This window comes from Acanthochromis polyacanthus, chromosome 7 (genome assembly GCF_021347895.1).
Source record: "Acanthochromis polyacanthus isolate Apoly-LR-REF ecotype Palm Island chromosome 7, KAUST_Apoly_ChrSc, whole genome shotgun sequence".
In the NCBI taxonomy this organism is placed as follows: Eukaryota; Metazoa; Chordata; class Actinopteri; family Pomacentridae; genus Acanthochromis; species Acanthochromis polyacanthus.
Window position 1 is genome coordinate 3,940,499 of NC_067119.1, and position 19,556 is coordinate 3,960,054.

At 38.7% G+C, this 19,556-nt stretch overlaps 2 protein-coding genes and 1 long non-coding RNA gene across 4 annotated transcripts in view; 2 read left to right on the top strand and 1 right to left on the bottom strand.

Moving 5' to 3' along the window:
• LOC110962313 (protein FAM102A-like) overlaps positions 1–19,556 on the top strand; it is a 47,041-nt gene extending 27,485 nt beyond the window's left edge. Inside the window, exons 5-12 of the mRNA XM_022210239.2 lie at positions 61–177; positions 8,149–8,195; positions 9,413–9,564; positions 10,470–10,580; positions 12,270–12,465; positions 12,763–12,884; positions 14,171–14,240; positions 15,935–19,556. Of these exons, the coding sequence (XP_022065931.2) occupies positions 61–177; positions 8,149–8,195; positions 9,413–9,564; positions 10,470–10,580; positions 12,270–12,465; positions 12,763–12,884; positions 14,171–14,240; positions 15,935–15,980 (861 nt within the window). The 3' untranslated portion in view covers positions 15,981–19,556. The remainder of the gene's footprint in view (positions 1–60; positions 178–8,148; positions 8,196–9,412; positions 9,565–10,469; positions 10,581–12,269; positions 12,466–12,762; positions 12,885–14,170; positions 14,241–15,934) is intronic.
• LOC127534679 (uncharacterized) lies at positions 184–4,389 on the top strand. Its single transcript, XR_007942937.1, has 2 exons — positions 184–341; positions 464–4,389. It is a non-coding gene; the product is annotated as an uncharacterized LOC127534679 (long non-coding RNA).
• LOC110962314 (ependymin-like) lies at positions 2,667–7,460 on the bottom strand. 2 transcript variants are annotated; one of them, XM_022210241.2, is made up of 6 exons: positions 7,298–7,460; positions 5,203–5,234; positions 4,957–5,091; positions 4,678–4,864; positions 4,510–4,594; positions 2,667–4,386 (listed from the first exon to the last, which is right to left on the bottom strand). In XM_022210241.2, the coding sequence occupies exons 1-6, from the start codon at positions 7,377–7,379 to the stop codon at positions 4,272–4,274; spliced, it is 636 nt and encodes a 211-aa protein (XP_022065933.2). In that variant the 5' UTR covers positions 7,380–7,460; the 3' UTR covers positions 2,667–4,271. The 2 variants fall into 2 exon arrangements, with proteins under 2 accessions (XP_022065933.2, XP_022065932.2); XM_022210240.2 differs by having other exon boundaries at positions 4,957–5,094.

Here is a 19,556-nt window from a genome sequence, read left to right on the forward strand (position 1 = left end):
ATAAGAAGCAGCGAAGCCCCAAATTAGCGAATCAACAATTAACTTGTTCTTCACCCTCAGCTGGGCTTCACAGACCTCAACATGGCCGAGTTTGCTGGTTCTGGTTCTACGGTGAGATGCTGCCTGCTGGAGGGATACGACACCAAGAACACACGGCAGGACAACTCCATACTGAAGGTAACGATGTGGGCTATTACTGGTTTAAAAAGGGGAGGGAAAAGGTTTAAACAGAAGGAGAAAGTGTAGAAAAGGAGATGGACAAACAGGACATTTGTGGGCAAGAAAAGGAGGGAAAAGGAGCTGTACCAACAGGGCGTTTAAGGACAAAAAGGAGGGAAAAGGTATAAATGGAAGGAGAATATTGTAGAAAAGGAGCCGTACAAACAGGACATTTGTGGGCAAGAAAAGGAGGGGAAAAGGAGCTGTACTAACAGGGCGTTTAAGGACAAAAAGGAGGGAAAAGGTGTAAACGGAAGGAGAAAGTGTAGAAAAGGAGCTGTATAAACAGAACTTTTGTGGGCAAGAAAAGGAGGGAAAAGGAGCTGTACCAACAGGGCATTTAAGGACAAAAGAGGAGGGAAAAGGTATAAATGGAAGGAGATTATTGTAGAAAAGGAGCCGTAAAAACAGGACATTTGTGGGGAGAAAAAAAAGCGGGAAAGAAGTGCAGACAAGGAGCCCGACAAACAGGGCATTCATGGGCAAGAAAAGGAGGGAAAAGGTGCAAACGGAAGGAGAAAGTGTTGGAAAGGAGGTGAACAAACAGGAATTTTGCTGCGTCATGAATCCAGAATCTGACGCAGGTTTGATCATTAACTTTGACCTTTGACATTTGATCTTTTCATCGATCGCTTCCAGCCCCCAAATTTAGTCAGAAGCCACCAGAGTGCAAAGGTAAGAGGATCAGTTATCGCTTTGTCGTGTAAAACATGCAGAAAACTTAAGTCCAAGTGCTTTGGTCTGTCTGTTGAAATGAAAATATAATTTTTAGGAGCTGAAACGAGCTCCATCAGCTTCCAGAAGAGGTTAGATTTTATTTTAAACTCTTCACCTTTAGTGCTGTGTGTTGTGGTTTTACAATAATGAGGTGGAACCAGTTAAAAAAAGCACAAAATACTAAATAAACTGTTTCTACAGCAGCTATAATTAACAATTAATCAGCTATAAGTCACTTTAACTTTGCTATCCTGCCATGAATAGTGAAGTTTTTAAGAGGAAATTGAAATAAAAGCAGATAATTTCAAATAAATGTGAACCTAAAGAGAATTTGTCATGGTAAATAATCTTTAAAAATGATTTCCTTTGTCTAATAAATTTTTAAAAAACAATAAAAACTGAACGAAGTTCAAGGTACTTGTGTTAAATCTACCTTAAAATCCGGAAATCCATTGACTATAGCGGAGATGTTTCATACAAGATAAAAAATAAGATTTTTTTAATCACCAAGAAGCTGTATTTTAGCTCCATATTTTAATCATACTCTTAAATCAGGGCTTGTTTTGTTTTTTGATAGTGTAAATACTGTAAACATTCATTTGTGTTCTGCAAAATTACGACATAAATGACTCGTTCATTAATTAATTAGTCAATTAAGCAAAAATGCTGAACATATCCATATTCTAGCTGCTTCTTTGTGTGTTATCTGACAATAAACTCGGTATCTTTTTGTTGTTTGACCAAAAAGAAAGATTTAAAGAGATTTTCCACAACTTCCTGACAACATCCAGAGATTAATTGATTAATTGAAAAGCTAATTTCCTGACAGTAGCTGCTGAAAACAAAGCACCAGCTGAGGTAGTTTATTGTCTAAGTGGTATTATTTGGCGAGGAGCTGTGCAGCGCCACCCAGAGGTCGTCCACTCAAACTGCTCAATGGAGCCAACAGAGTCCAGAGGAGTTTCGTCATTTCATTTCTCTGGAAGAACTTCATGCCGTGCAGATGTTCAGAACTCATTGACTTCATGGGAATTTACTGCATTTCTAGTTAATGTTGTTGCAAAAAAACAAGAGGCCCGATTACATTTCTAGACTCTAAATGGAGTTTCATCTCGTAGTTAGTTACGTTTTAAACCATTTTTTTCAGATAATCTTGTAGTATGCAACTTTTTCTACAAATATGAATAAAATAGTGATATTCTTTAGTGGATTTAAAGTAATTTAACTGGAAAATTGTGTGTTTTTATGGTCAAATGTTGTTAAAGAACAAGTTCCATGAGGCAGAGTGAGACATTCAATTAAGGCTGACGATGTTATGAAAATATGAAAAATAGAATAGAGGACAGAGCTTTTTTTCTAGACATTCTTCAGGAATACTGTTTGATGATGTTAATTCCAGTGTTTTATGTGAATCGTTGTTTTCTTCTTCTTTTCCCAGCTAAAAAGGTCATAATAATTAAACGGGTATTGTGGGACACATCCATAATGATTGTTATTTAATATATTATGTTGATTCGAAAAAATGTTCCCACAACTACAAGAGACATCAATGAAATAAATAATACTGAAAAAAAGGAGATTTAATTACACAGCAACTGCCTATTTTTGGTATTTTGTACATGGATTATTTCACATTTGATGGGTGGGACTTAAAATCTCCTCCAGTTCTGGAATGAGCCACAACATCACAAAGAAATAATCATGGATGAAAGAAAGAAACATTGGACTGCTTTGACATTTTAATGTTCCTTTAATCATATCTTACAGGTTTTGTAATCAGGACCACCTTGAAAAGCCTCTGGCTGTTAGAGATTATCACTAATTCTATAATCAGCGTTGCTTCCTTTGGATAATTACTGCAGTGATGAGTATAGTTCAACAACTTCTTTAACCCTAGCTGATGCAGTGAGGACCTTCTCATTTCTTAGACAACCATGTTGGAAGACATATCCTGTGGTCACGGAAAGGATGTTAATCTGTCTCAGAAGGGTCAAATTATTGGCCTGCATCAAGCAAAGAACTAAGGAGATGAAACTACTAAAATCAGGTTAAGAACTGTCCAACGTATTCTTAAAACCGAAAGGATAGTGGTGAACCATCATCTTAAGGAACAAACTGTTAGATGATCGTAGGAAACCAACAGTAGAACTGATAGCTATGTTTAATAGTGAAATCAAAAGCATTCCTATATGCACAATGTGAACGGAACCCCAAGGATTGGGACTAAACTGCTGTGTACCACTAAGAAAACCACTAATCAGCAAAGTTTAATGGAGAAAAAAAATGCTTCAATTTTGCCTTCTAGTCCAAATTTACCCTGTTCCTAAATGATAGGTGCACTAGTTCGGGTTTGGTTTTGGTCCTGACTTTGTGTTGGGTTTTTTAGGACTGGTTTCAGACTGTATTCCGACTGGTTCTGGGCGTTTCTTTGGACAAGTTTAGGTTTGATTTTGGTCTTGGTTTTAGACCTTTTAAGGACTGGTTTAGGACTGGTTTTATCATGTCTTCGACTTTTTTAGGAGTAGCTTAGGTTTAATTTTGGTCCTGGTTTAAGACTTTTTGAGGACTGGTTCCAGGCTGCCTTAGGCAGGACTCGGACTTTCTTTAATCCTAAGAACACCAAACATACCACCAAGCATGGTGGTGGCAGTATCATGCTCTATGGAACTGGAACTTTACACAAAGTAAATGGAATACTGAAGACAGAGAATTACCTCCATGTTCTTCAGGAAAACCTAAAACCATCAGCAGAACGTTGATCTTGGACACAGTTGGATGTTTCAACAAGACCGTGAGCCCAAACACACATAAGACGTGGTAAAGAAATGGTTCCATCAGGCTAGAATGAAGCTTCTAGACTGGTCTTCCTGAAGTCCTGACTTAGACCCATCAAGAACCTGAAGAACCAAAATTGCAAAACTGCACCAAAATTGGTGCAGTTACGCTAAATTTGTCGTTTTTTTTTTTTTTTGTCTCAGACTTGAGTAAGTTAAATTGAAATCCAAATATTCGGATCTCAAAATAAATATTCGGATACCCCTGTCACGACCAAATATTTGGACATTTGGGTCCAGCCCTAGCTGTGACATTGCAGAAACTTATCGAAACACAGCAAATGAGTGACACAATCAAAGCTAAATGCGGTTCAACAAAATATTAGTGTGTTTTTTGGGGGCTTTTTTTTGGACGGGCAGTCTATTTGAGCTGTTCAAAATTATATCTTCTTAGAGATCTTATAAGGAAGATGTGATGGAAACAGAAGAAGAGAAAAGTCTACAGTTGTGGCCGGACATGCTCTGATAGGGGTTTAATTTAATCTGCTGGTGAGACTTCTTCTACATGAGCACCTCGAGGAAACGGTTTACTGTCTCCTCTACGGGAAGTCCCTCACAAAAGGAAGGCACCTCGAGGACCTCAGGGTTCTTGATCTCGCTTTGAAGGTTCATAAAGCTGCAAGAAAGTGATGCAAAAATGAAATGGAGATTATTTCAGGGCATTCATTAGATTCTATGTATGTGCATCCGATATGTACTATCAAGTGTCAAAAGCAGTGAAAAATCAAAATACAAAAACCTGAATAAAATGACGTTTGTGGGCCCTCCATAGTAGGTGGAGCTCAAAGGCAAACATCCCTTAGTTACAGAAATAACATATTTGCCTGAAAAACAGAGAACATTGAACTTATAATAACAGCCACATCATGAAAAGGTTTGCATATTGTTTTCATAGAGTCTTGCCCACCTGTGTTATCTGCCATTGACCCTGTCCACACGCTGAATTCTAATCCCTCTCCAACAGCAGACGGATTCCCTAAAGTCATCGTACTCAGGAACTGGGCATCCTTGGGAATACGTAGAATGTGGTCGTTGTGTTGCACTTTTTTCTTCTCGCAGCTCTGGTTCTTGCTGTTAATCTCGTACAGTATCCCCTGACAGATGCAGACACAGATCCACGTGTCAAGATGTGAAAATGGCTTTGAGTGACGTTTGCTTTTTCAGAAAAAAGGAAGAAATCGATTACCTCTTCGAAAAACATCAGCAGATCCAGATATCGTGAAGCGTTGGGGAAGTTCTCGTACGATCTGAACCGTAGCTTGTTGCCCGTTGAGTCGTAGGTGAATTCACCGAGTGCGTTCACTGGATCCTTTAGGTCCATCTGCTTTGACACATTCAGAGAGAAAGAGAGAGGTTCTAATGCGGTTTTTTAAAATGCTATAAGGGTATTTTATGAAGAGTTGGCCCTGAAAGACAAAAAAAAAAGACTCACCACATTCATGACCCCTGTTGCATTGGGTAAATCTAAAAAGAGAACAGTGTCAGTTAGATAGGCCAGTATAGACATTGAATATATTTAGACTAGGGCTAGGACTTGAATGTGTTGGTTTTGATGAATTAGTTACAGAAAAAATAACTAATTTGTTCACAACTTTGTCAGTGCCCTCATTTCTAGCACACAGGTACCACTGATGAACACTCCAGCCCAGTAGGTGGCGCTAATGAACCAAAAGTCTATTTTCCAGCCATGAAGAAGATACACAGGACACACTGGCTGAATCCCAAACTGCCCCCTACACACTATCCCTACACACTACCCCTGCGCGTTCCCGCAGAGGGTCCTCCATATTAAGGGCCGTCCCAAACCACGTAGTGCGGAGGGAGAGTGGACTGTTCAGCCCTTAAATAGCGAGTCTGCATCGATGCTAACTCCGGACAACTTTTTCAGGAAGTGCAACGTCGAAATGGAGGAGGAAACAACATATCGATGTAAGTTCCACATGCGTCCATTATTTCTCCCACGCCTTTTTCACACTGACAGAACATCACAAAACGAGTGGTGTAAAAAGATAAATCAAAAGAAATAAATCTTCTTCTCTGCTGACGTTTGATTTAACTGTGCACCCCCTGACACCTTAAAATTTGAACACAACTGACAGAATTCATTTATTCATTTGTTGGATTTGAAATGCCAGATAATGGGATTGGAAAAAATGTGAGTGAGAAAAAGTGGGACGCTTTTGTCTTCTGGAAGCAGCAGTGATCCTTGTTAGTTGCAACCTGTGCCACAGCGCTACAGCCATGACAGTAGGCGTCTTTGTGTTACCATGGCGATGACGTCTTCCGTTTTCCGGTGAGGCGACAGGGTGTCCCATTCCTGACGATCGTATTTATACCCTCCCCCTTCAATAATAGGTGCCCTCCACAGCTGCGAGTGTGACTTCTTTTGGAGTGACACTCGGTAGTGGAGGGGGAGTATGTAGGGGGCGGTTTGGGATTCAGCCACTGAGTGACGTCAAGAAAGTTTGGTGAACAGTGAAGGAAGATGAGACCGCACTGAGCTTGTTGGGTGGAAAGTTTGCTTTAAAAAATCTCCCCGATGTCAGCCTGGATAAGAGCGTGGTCGTGTGCAAATTGTCCGATAAAGAGTTTTCTGATCACCTCAATGAAAAACATTTTGCTGTTAGCACCAGAGCTAACTTTAGCTACGGCGGCCCCATGATAGATGACTTTTCAAGACATTGAAAGTGCTTGAGTTTGCAAAACGTCTTAAAATGTTGAATATATTTGCTACAATTGCATTTTGAGTTTGCAGTAATCTGGGAAAGTAGTGGACAGATGAAAAATACAGATAAATAGAAATGAAGCAAACATTTTTTAAGTTCATGCATATTCATCAATTCAGTTGTCAACCAAATTTATTTGAATTGAAAAACTTCAGATATTATTATTTGACAAAAATGCAATTAAACATGATTAAATAATTACAAAGCCTCTAATCAGATGTTTTTTTTATTTATAATTAAAAATAATAATTTATAATTTAAAATAATACCACAAAAATGACAAAACGATGCTTAAATAATACAAAAACAAAAATGACATGAAAGGATGCTTAAGTAACTAAAACAATGACACAAAAAGACGCAAAAAGATGCCAAATTTAACACAAAAATGAATGACAAAGACTTAAAGGACGCTAAAATAACACAAAAATGACAAAACGATGCTTAAATGGTACGAAAAGATGCCTAAATAACAAAACAATAACACAAAAAGACAAAATGATGCCAAATTGAACACTAAAATAGCACAAAATGATGCTAAAATAACTAAGAAATGACACAAAAGCATGTCAAATCTAACACACAAATATTACCAAAAAACACAAAAATTACAAAACGATTCTTAAATAACACAAAATGACCCAAAAAGATGCTTAAATAACTAAACAGGGACACAAATAGGCATAAATGGATGCTAAAATAACACAAAAGTGACAGAATGAGGCTTAAATAACACGCAACACGTGGAAAAAGTTAAATTAGACCAGAGAGAGAATAAAATGAGGAACCACAAATTCTTACGACAGGGTTTTTGTTGATGATGATCTGCATGAGTGGTGGCCGTCAGACACATGAAGACGAGCAGGATAACAGCTGCGTACATTTTCCTGGTCTGAACGGAGTCACAAAATGATGTTAGAGATGGCAAAAAGCAACCAAAAGCGCGTGATCTAGCTGTCTGTGAAGTTGCAGCTGCTTTTATAGGAGCAGCGAGTTGTAGGAACAACTGAACTCTTCAAGCTGTGTAAATATTTTAGGCGCTGTTTCTGCGGTCGTTGACCCCATCGAGGAATCTTTCATAAGTGGGTCATAAATGACCCATATAAGAATCAATGTGTTTTTATGCCATGTTTTGTCATTTTGGTTAAGAATAATAATTTGTATTATTAGCAACAAAAAAAAGGAGGGAAAGGGTGTAAATGGAATTGCAAAGTGTAGGAAAGAAGCTGCACAATGAAGACATTCATGGACAAAAATATGAGGGGAAAAATGTAAAGAGAAGGACAAAGTGTAGAAAAGGTATTGTACAAACAGAGCATTCATGTCCAAAAAAAGGAAGGAAACGGTGTAAACGGAAGGACAAAGTGTAGAAAAGGAGCTGTACAAACAGGGTATTTATGGTCAAAAAAGGATGGATAAGGTGCAAATGGAAGGACAAAGTGTAGAAAAGGTAATGTACAAACGGCATTCATGGATGAAAAAAGGAGGGAAAAGGTGTAAGCGGTAGGAAAAAGCGTAGTGTTTCATCCTCTGAGCTGTTGCATGTTTGACATTGAAATCAGAAAGATTCAGAGATTGTTCCTAATGAAAGAAGGAAAAAAATATTTTTCTCTGATGCTAAAAGTTCTTTTTGTCTTTTTGTTTCCTTAAAGGTGATCATTGGGATGACCCTCCTGTCTGGAGATCCGTGTTTTAAGACGTGAGTTTTACAAATACTGCTATATTTAAGACATTTTTCCTTTATGTCATAGTGATTTCTAAACAGAAAAACTGCACGAAGAACTTTTTATGCAGAACTTCTGCGTGAGATCGCATTGATAAAAGTATTGATTGAAGTCAGGTCTTAATTTCTGAAACTATGTAAGTTTTTGCAACTTCATTGGTTTTTTTCAGTCTCATCTTCTTTAACGTGATGGCACTTGATGGCATTTTGCTTCTTTATTTATCAATGTTAATGGAAAAACCACTGAATTTCTGTAATTACAACTGGTTGTACTCAACCAAACCATGCATTAACAGCTTGATAAGCTGCAGATGTATTCTACAGTGTAGAGTTGTTTTAAAACCTCAGTTTTTACACCTTTTTGGGTTTTTCCACTCTCATATCTTTAACTTGATGGCACTTCACGGTATTTTGGCACTTTGCATCTTCCTTTAATCAAAGTTCATGGAAAAAACAACAAATTTCTGGACTTAAAACTGGCTATTCTCAACCACACCATATATTTTTGTCTTCATAAAGTACAGTTGACCTCTACATTGTTTTAAAAACTCTGAGGTTTTACACCATTATGGGGTTTCTCAGTTTCTTCTTTACATTGGCACCTTTATTTATCAGTGTTCATGTAAAAAAAACCACTGAATTTCTGGACTTACAACCAGTTAATCTAAACCCAACCATGGATTAACAGCTTGGTAAACCGCAGGTGTCTTCTACAATGTAGAGTTGTTGCAAGACCTCAGAGGTTTTACACCTTAATGGGTTTTTTTACTCTCATATGTTTAACTTTATTGCTCTTGTTGGTATTTTGCCCCTTTGCATCTTTCTTTAATCAATGTTCATGTAAAAAAAACAACACATTTCTGAACTTAAAACTAGTCGGTCTCAGCCAAACTGCATATTTCTGGCTTGATAAAGTGCAGATTACATTGTAGAGCTTCAGAGGAGCTCTGTGTAATGTACATCAATCTGTGACTATTTGTTCTTGTATTTAATGTGTGTTTCAACCTTTTGGCCAGATTTTTAAGCTCTTATCTCCGTCCGCTGTCTGTCCATTTGTTGCCACAGTGACTCAGTTTTCCCTTTGACCAGTGAAGTAAATCTTATCTGAGGACGCCAAACTAAGCAGAGCTGCACCTCTTTGCTCCGTTAATCTTTTCCAGCCAGATAAGATGTATTTTTCTGTCTTCCTGCAGGCCTCCGAGCACAGCCAAGTCCATCTCCATCCCCGGACAGGAACACACCCTGCAGCTGGACTGTAAGGGGGAAGGAACCGCCGAGCCCGGCCCGGTTGGAGGGGTTTCTCTGGGCCGAGCCTCCAAACCTCGACCCTCCATCATCAGCTCAGGTACAAGACACGAGTCGGTAGGACGATAAGTGCTGCAATTAGGGGGGAAAACTACTAATTTAGTTAGGTTTTACTCTGAGAAATGGTTTTTGTTTTATTTCCAAGTTGGTGAAATCTCCTCAGATTGTTAGTTTCCTAACAGAAAGGTGAAAAATCGGTTTCAAAGAGGCAGAATGATGCTTGTGAGGCGATGAATGTTTGGAAAGTTTACTCAAACATAAGAAAAAAACCCGAAAGGTTCATCAAACTAGCTCATGAAACGTCAAAACTTGCTCCCCCAAAGGTTTTTATAATGACTTTACCTGGTTTTAGAACTGATATGAAAAACAAATCTCACAGAAATGATGATGTTTCTAGATCAGAATAAATATAAAACATCAAATAAAATGTTCTTGAATCCAATCTTTTTGATCTCAGCCCAAACTTCTCTCAGCCAGACATTTCTTTCTGAGCCAAAAATGTCTGGAAGAACTTCTAAAAGCATGTCTTTGTTCATTTTAGCTGCTGCCGCCGTTAAGGATTTCTTCTGTTTGAAATGATTTATATTAAAAAAAGCAACACATTTTTTGTTCCAACTTGGAGAAAAACTTGAGACAAGGAGGTTTTTAACACCTTTGCCAATGTGAGAGTCTCAGCCATAAACATCCAAGAATGTTCAATGTTTGAACTAAAAAACAGCAGTTATTGTGACCAGTTTGTTGGGGGAAAAAGCTTCTCAGACTGAGGAACATTTAGTCTGGGGTTATAAATCTTCGCTGCTGTGCCTCAGAAGTCGCTGCCATCATTAAATCCTGCATCTCTGCTGTGAGGGTAAACAAAAATCTGCTGCTGTCTGATCTCACAGAAATGTTTGGACTCACTGTAAATACTCAGGAGTCGGTGTTTTCTTCTGTCGGTGCCTTCAGGTCTCTTGGAGGAGTCAGAAACGAATCAGAACCAGTCGAGTTCAGCAGAAGTCTTCCAGTCTGGTCACTCTCGTAACTCCAGCTACGCCAGCCAGCACAGCAAAATCTCAGGTACCAACATCCAGAATTCCTGTTCATGTCTTTTTATATCACAAAATATGGAATAAACACGATATTTTGTGGGAACTACAATTTCCTGATATCTTTATAACTTTATAAGTTCAGAAATGATTGATTTCTAGGCTAAATAGCTGCTAAACTCAAGTTCATGTGGTTGCTTAACCCTCGTGTCGTCCTGCGGGCCAAAATTGACCCGTTTTAAAGTTTGAAAATGTGGGGAAAAAAAGCTATTTTCACAGTGAAACTTCTGATGTCCACATTTTCAACATTCTTGGGAAATCTTTGAACATTTTTCGGTGGGAAAAAGAAATGAATTAAGAACATTCACCAAAATCCAGTGAAATTCGCTGGATTTTGATAGATTTTTATGTGAATGTTCTTAAAGAAAGCATTAGAAGTTTTACTGAAATATATGTAATCACTTTAAATATTTTTAGGATTTTTTGGAAGATTTTTAGATTTTTCTTTGAAAATATTTACACGAATTTTCCTACCAAATTTGGGGGATTTTTTTAAAATAAAACTTTTAAGGGAAACTTTTAAGGAATTATTGTAATTTTCTTCCTGAAGGTTTTGCAAATTTTCAGAAAATTTGGGGAATTGTTTTGCTGAATTTTTGGATTTTTTTCAGACAAGGAAACAATATTTTTTGGTGCTTGTAAATGAAGACAGCAGGAGGGATCATTGGAAAATCAGTTCATCTACATTATTCTGCTTTGTTTTATATGTTGCTATGATACAATGTTCGTCTGTATTTGTTCCATTTCTACATTTAAGTTCCTTTAACTGACTTTTGCGGATGTGAGATGCTACTTACAAGTCAGAATTTGTTGACAGAACCGTGCACATAGAAGCTCCAATCTGAGAAGAGACTTTCAGAGAGGGCGAGATGGGAAATTCAGAGAGTCAGTTCAGTACACATGGGGTATCCATGGGGTTCTTGACTTACGCCAGAGTTCCGTTCCTACCGATCGATTTTTGCTGAGTCAGAACTCTGGCAACAATGTAAACAAAGCCGTTATGTGCATCACGATATCAATCAGTTCTTTGAAAAAGTCATGAATACCAACGACCTTCATGCATGCATGAGTCATTTTATGTTTGGGAGCCATAATGAAGGACAAAAAGTGAGTGAATGTAGCACAATCCAACTTGGTGTACCACCGGCGAGTGTAAACAAAGCCGTCTTATAGTTCTGCGTGACGACGTATCATCCGCTCTGCTCACCAGCTAGTTCCATGTAACCAGTTCTGACGAAATGCTGTAGATCGAGAACATCGTAAAGTGAGGACCCCCTGTATCAACTCAGATATTACACGTACTTGGTCACTCCATATAAAAGTCAACAAATCTGAAAAAAATTCCCACGTAACCTTTTCAGAATCAGCTTTTTTATGCAGTTAAGCTCGGATAAATTTTATCTTCCAACCATGAAGAGTTTTAGACTTTCAGACCTTTGAAGTACATAGAGGTGGGTCCATATTTTACACTTTTTAATGGACTTTTTCCATCACTTTTGAGCCTCATAACTTCATCAATAGGGCAGATAGGCAGCTGATTCTTTATCTACAGTAACTGTGGTATCTTTAATGTGTCCATGCAAGGTTTTACCTTCATACCATGAATCCTCTGGTTGGGAGGTTCTGACCCGGCTCTTTCTGTTTAACGTTGTTCCTGCAGGCTACAGCACTGAGCACTCCTGCTCCTCCAGCCTGTCCGACTTCACACATCGCAGGAATACCTCGACGGGCAGCAGCACCTCCGGCGGCCTTTGTTTTACCACCGACTCACCTCCAGAGGGCGACAAGGACGCTGGACGTCCAGAGAGACCCCCTCGACCCCCAAGGCCCGTCTTACCCCCCAACAGGCCTCCCAGGTACAGAAAACAACCAATACCTTATGCCATTTTACTAGATTATACACACTTTAAGTATTGCAGATCAGATGTAGTGCCTGGTTGTGCCACCAGGTGGAGCCTCTTACTATTTCTTACTGTCGCAACAAGAGGAAGTGAGCAATTTTGTGTTGGCAAACAGAGAACAGTGGGGTTTAGTCAGTAAAAGGGGCACCATGGTAAAGTCTTCTGTTAAAGTTTATGACCTCCATGCCGATTGTTTCAGAATTCATAAAAAGACTTGGTTCCGGTTTCATTCCTATCTTCTTGTGTTTTTAGGAGGAAACAGGACTCTGTGGAGAGTCACCCCTCCTGGGTAAACGATACTCGCATTGATGCTGATGACATCGTGGAGAAAATTGTCCAGAGCCAAAACTTTGCGGATATCAACAACACTGAAGGTACAGTAGAATACCGACTGGTAGTTTCTGTACCGATCTGCCACTGGTCATGTGGCTGAATACTTTAAGAGTCTGCAATAGTGTTTAAAACAGCCTGAACAGTACAATCTAAGTAGTTTTACATCTCTAATCTTGATGTAAATATAACTGATTGGACGGCGGATTGAAGGGTTTAGGTACAAGAGAGTGACCTAAAATCACATAACCCAAGAACATAGCCAACACATTTCTCTAAATGTAGCAGACTCTAGAATGTTTTGTTGGTTGTTATATCAAATATTGTAGATCAGCTGTAGTACCTTTTTGTTCCACCAGGTGGATCCTCTTAAAGGGGACATATTATGCAAACCTCACTTTGTGAAAGTGTTCTTATAGTAATGTGTGTTGCAGTAGCCTCATTATGAGGTTCGAATTTGAGAACTGTCTGTTTCCTCCCTGCCTTGCTACACCACATTTTGTGAAAATGCCTGCTCAAATGTCCGATTGATTTGGGTCCGCTTATGACGAAATAAGCGGATTTAACTCCTCCCCCTGACTGCGCCCCCCGGCCCCTCGGCTGGTGGTGGAACCCCCCCCCCCCCGGTCGGACGTTACAGGGCAGAACGAATATCCGGATATTCGTCTTTAAAAGGGCCCAAATATTCGGAGGCCAGAAACCACTATTCGGGCCAGCCCTAGAAGGATCAATCTTAAGTTCTTGCTGATCCTGTTTAGTTAAGGATAGGCTTGATTAACCTGATCTAAGGCTTGAGCTCAGGACATATGTCGTCAGAACTACAAATATTTTAGTCTTAGTGTTAAATTTTCTGGTAAATTTGCAAAGACGGTGTCAAAGGAGAAGACAGAAGATCATCACTGTATCGATATTTTACTGGGATTACGCTTTCATAGGTCTTTTAATACCACCAAGGTCACACATCCAAACTAAAACTTGCCGTTTGACAGAATAAATTGCAGAGAAGGTCATTTTGACCCATTTTCACAACAACGAGCTGCTTGCTATTGAGCATGAATACTCTCCTGAGAACTAAAAGATGTGAAACGAGGTGAACTGTTGTTGTCTGCTGTGTTTCTCTTATGGGAAGTGTGATGATGTCACTGCTGGTAGTTGGAGGCTGTAACTCTTCATCATGGCCTCTTTTGTTTACAGTCGATCTCCTCACATGAAGGTTTTATGGTTAATTTGACGGCAGCGAGTGCCATCTTTGGACGTTCTGCTCTTTGTCTCGTCGCCTTCTCGTCCCTCTGGTTTGTCTCACGGTGTTTTGTGTGTTTGTGGTTTCCAGACAGCAACCTGCGATTGTTCGTCAGCAGAGACGGAACCACGGCGCTCAGCGGCATCAGGCTCGGAAACAGGTGAGACCCGACGCTCCGTCGCTTCCTGTTGACGCATCACTTCCTCCTCAAGTCTGTCTGGGTGTCACTCTTACTTCCTCTTTTCTTCCTGTCACTTTCACTTAAGGTTCTCAGCTTTATATACAGCAGCAGATTTACTCAGGACGCAGAAATAATTCCAGGAGTTGGAGCTAAAAAGTTCAGATTAAAGAGGAACTCCATCAAAAACTTACTTTTTCTGTATCAGACATTCCTCCACTGTCTGTTAGCTTAAACTTTTGTAGCTTCCCCTTTAATAGAGGATGATAATGACTGCAGTTAGCTGGAATTATCAACAGTTACAGGAGATATCATCAATGATTTGCTTAGTTGGTATGCTTGATCATAACTTTCCTAATTTAATAAAAGTTGTCTGTTGATCCACTTGCAGCCCATTTTTTTTGCACATAAAGTAATATTAGTAAAATGTGGATGCTATATGACCAAGATTTTACAAATTTGTTTTTATTGCCCCATAAATCAAAAAACATGGCAAAAAAAGTGTCCAAAAAAACAGGTTTTTTGATGTTTTTAACAATAAAACATTCTAGAAATCAGACTATGAACATATATGAGCAAGATTTTGGAAATCTGTTTTTATTGTCCAATAAATCAGAAAATACTGTTAAAAAAAATGAATAAAGCACATTTTTCTATCTTTTATTAGTAAAATGTTCTAGAAATCAGACTCACTGTATGAACCAAATTTTACAGATCTGTTTTTATCACTCAAAGATGTTTAAAAAAAAGTATGTTTTCAGCAAGAAACTGTTCTATAAATCAGACTGAACGCTATATGAACTAGACGAGCCCTCAGTAGAGGGCAGAACCACGCCCTCTACTGGCGAAAACCCTGTCCTCCCTATATAACTGTTGCAATATGTATCAATTTTGATCATCCTACGTATATCCCTCCCTACTTGATCTGTTGATCTGTAACTCCACAACTGTGCAGGGGACCTTAGACTGATCTTCAGTGCCAAGTTTGATTATCCTGACTTCAGCAGTTGCAGAGATATCGGACTGGACATAGCCACATACATACATACATACATACATACATACATACATACATACATACATACATACATACATACATACTTACCCAGCCAGATACCTCACCGAATGCAGTAACCGCGCTGACATTCGTCAGGCGTGGTTAATGAGATTTTTGGAAATCTGTTCTTAAAATATTGAAAAAATGTGTTAAAAACACATTTTACTGTGTTATTAGTAAAATGTTCTATAAATCATACTCTGAATGCTATATGAACAAGATTCTAGAACAAGAAATTATATAAATATCAAATATTTTCCTGTTTCTTTCTCATATTGAAATTGAAGGCTTTATCCTGAATAGTTCTTGAGGTATTGTTCAAACCGCCTCAGAATTCAATGTGTGATAAAATCTGATGCAAGTAGATCAACGGGTAACTAGAAGAAAAGAATTTAGCAAGTGAAAAGCTAAAATAGCGCAGATATCTTTATAAATAGCAACATTTTTTGCTACAAAAACGTCAGACAAATTAGCAGAAACTGTTGTAAAAATTTAAACTGCAAAAACAAGAAACAAAAAATGAGTTCAACAGTGAACAACCCATGGAGCAGGAAAAGCATTAAAAACTCATGAACCCACGTGTAAATAACTGTTGTCATGTATGTTTGGATCCTTGCAGGGTTTCTGCAGGCGGCTACGAGCCCGTGGTGATAGAAAGCCATTGAATGTCGACCTGCGGATCGACTCATCTTCAGGTTTCCTGGAGCTTCAGCCGGTCTGACGCTGTGAGAGGAAAACCTCGTCAGTTTGCACTTTATGTTGAGTTTTGTGGCAGCACCAGTCTGCACTCCGTTCAGCTGTTTGAGTGATGTTGAGGGCGAAACGTTGTTGTCGAATCATAATGAAAGTTTTTAGATTTCCGGAGATGCCCAGAGGTTTGTTAGAACTTTGTTTAAATGCCCTTTTCTGTTCACAAAGTTTACCATAGGTTTGATTTATGTCCTTCTAAATCTGAAAAATATTTCTGTAACTCCTCCAGTACTTGGCGGTATCAGTGCCTTTTTGTCATGTTTGGGGAAAAAAACTGAACTTAATAGTAACGTCTATTCAGCCTCAGATCATACAGCACTATGCATTCGACAGCAAGTTCAGTTTATTTAAATCAGCTTGTCGGCACAAGTTTAAAAAAGCATCACATCAGACATCCAGGAAGCAATCAGGAAGTCTATAAAAAGCAAAAAGTGCACTTAATTTCATTTTAGCCACCATCTCTGTTGACCTTGTGCAGTTCTACTCTGCTCCTACTGCTCCTGCAACACTTCCTGACCACTTGTAAAAGGTTTGGACATTTGCGATTTCACCATGACTCTTGAACAAATCTGTGTAGTCTGCGTTTAGAGAAAAGCTAAACAGCAGCCTCTGATTTAAATGTGGTCTCCTTGTGCAGTTCTGCTCTGCTCCCACTGCTCCTGCAACACTTCCTGACCACTTATAGATACACATTTCCACTTTCACCATGGATCTTAAGCAAATTCTGTCAACCCATCCAAAGTGTCGATGATCATCACTGATGATGGGAGGTGGGTTTCCGGCTACCAACCGTAGATCAAACAGCCGTTTCCACAGTGAAACGCCCACAATCTCCATGACTGGCCGGTAACACAACCAGCAGTACACTTGTTGTTTCTTCAAAATTCACAGGGTTGTGTAGTGTAAATTCGTCCTCCATGCAGCTCCTCGCTCAACCTAATTTGACTCTTCAAAAAAAATAAAAATGCCATAGTCACCATTTCGACACAGTTTAGGCGGATGGTGCTTGACACATTTGTAGAACAGAGCTGTTATGGAGCCTTACATGTGTTGCAGGAACACTGGGAGCAGAGTATCGCTGCACTAAAAGACTATCTTGGAAGGGATAGTGGCTAAATTGAAATCATTTTTTTCTTTCTGTCACTGTTTTGATGCAGTTAAGGCAGATGAGGCTCAACACATTTATAGAACAGAGCTTCCAGGTAGCATTACAAGTGTTGCAGGAGCACTAGGAGCAGAGTATCACTGCAGTAGAAGACTGCTTTGGAGGGGATAGTGGCCAAATTTAAATATTTTTTTGCTTTCTGTCACCGTTTTGACAGTTCAGGCAGATGATGTTTATCACATTTATAGAACAGATCTTCCATTTCGTGTTACAAGTGTTGCAGGAGCACTAGAAGCAGAGTATCATCGCACAAAAAGACGAATGGGATTGTGGCCAAATTTAAACCAGTTTTTGCTTTCTATAGATGCAGAACTTTTTATTGCACCTTTTAAGACTTAAGATAACAATAAATGCGTCACTGCTTTGACACAGTTTACACAGATGATGCTTGACACATTTGTAGAACAGATCTTCCAGGTAGTGTTCCAGGTGTTGCAGGAGCACTGGGAGCAGAGTATCACTGCACTAATTTGTGCTTTTTATCTGACTTCACTGTGGATTTCGCTTATTCCCATTTGATCACTATTAATGTGGCACATTTTAGTTGCTGCAAACTGTCTGGAATCACAATCAAGAATCTCAGTGACTTAATTCTGTCAACATAAATGTGATGTGATGAAGTTTATCTGATCTCTCTCGACTTCCCGTGCAGTTTGAATCAGATCAACTCCTGCTGAACGTGACCAGGAGTTTATAAAACCACTGAAGCTCTTCTGTTTTGCGTCTTTAGTTTGTGTTTCCCTGTTGATCGGGTGAAGCCAGCAGAACCACTCAGTGCCTGCAGAGTTTCTCTCATATGATCCTGAAGCGCTGTTAAACTGTGAGTGCTCGTGATGGTGACCAGAGAAACGCCGCTTCCTCTTTGTTTTTTCTTTTTTGTTTCGGCTCCGTTATTAACTACAGGTGGAAATGTTTTGTGTGGTACAGGCTGTTCTGCTTTTAGCGGCCACACGAGGAAACAAAAAGGGGGGAGATTCTGCAGCTGTAAAGCTCTTTGCTGCCCCCTGGTGGGGAAACATCGGGTTTTCTCATCAGTCCTTTGGTGTTTAATGAAAGAGTTTACTTTGAGTTTGTTTACTGATGAACAAACACCAAAGAGGCAGAAAAAAAGGAGTTTCTGCTCCAAGCAGCAGAAAAATGGCGACCAGCTGGCTGGTTTTGGCCTATTTTATAAGCAGCTTTTCAGTTGTTTCACAAACTTTCCCACTTTTTATCCAAATTAGAGTCTTAAAATCATATTTTTGTGTTTGTATAAAGGTTAATAAAGCCAGAAATATGAAAAATATTGCATTTTATTGTCACAAAACTCATGAAACTAAGCGATAATTGTAACATCTAATGGATTAATGGATGCCAGATGGATTTTTCTGGTAATTAAATAAAGTTTTAATTGATCATTTTGCAGGTTTTTCTCCATATTTATCTACAAAAATAGATTAAAAAGTCTGATAAACAACAAAATACAGTAAAATTTGCCTCCTGCTAACAGTTTTTGTCAACATTATGTGACACTTTAGCTTTAAACACTTAGTTTAATGACAGAAAATTGACAGTGTTCTTTCAAAAATGTCAAACCTTTGTTGGCTACAGCTGTTCAGATTCTTTTTTTAGGGATTATTTTTGAAATTTTGGACTTTTAGTCAAACAAAACAAGCAATTTAAAGAAACTGAACACCTTAAGAGACTAAATTTACAGAAAAAAGCACTAAATCCTCACATTTTCCAATTTGAAACAACAAATGATTCACGTTTATGTTAAAAAACACCTGATTAACCAATTAAACCAATAAAAACAATAAGCAGCTAATAAACAATAAAAAAATCTGATTTTAAGACTCTTAATTAGTATATTTTTGTTTTTTTTACACTAAAGCTGCAGTTTTCCCCCTCATTGTTTTTTTTTGTTGTTGTTGTTTTTTTACCACACTACAAAAGAAGCAACTTGTTGTGTTTCTGTTAATCAAATGGTTAATTGTTCTCATTATAATTGGGGATGAACCACTGAAAAGCTTATTCTGAATTTGGGTTTACGTCGCCGCAGCCTTTTGTATTCTCCTGAAGCATTTATTTATGTTTTTTTGGTTGCTTTTTGTTTTTAATCTTTGTGTCCGGAGGTGAGTTATAAGCTACGCACACGACTCCCCGAGCTTCTCTTTTTGTTCTTCTGTTTTAGTATTTCTAACAGATTTATTCTATTTTAACAAAGCTAGTATAACCTGAAGTTATAGGAAGTCCAAACGTCACACTGTTTAGTTAAACCCACAGCTCTGTGTTCGTTGGTATAAATCTGCAGAAATGACTTCTAAACAATAAAAAGCTAATCTGA

Coding starts and splice junctions, on each gene's coding strand:
- LOC110962314 (XM_022210240.2), bottom strand. CDS start 7,379: ATGTACGCAGCTGTTATCCTGCTCGTCTTCATGTGTCTGACGGCCACC. Junction 5,235..7,297: donor TCATCAACAAAAACCCTGTC/GTAAGAATTTGT, acceptor TTCTCTTTTTAG/ATTTACCCAATGCAACAGGG. Junction 4,865..4,956: donor TGCTGATGTTTTTCGAAGAG/GTAATCGATTTC, acceptor TGCATCTGTCAG/GGGATACTGTACGAGATTAA.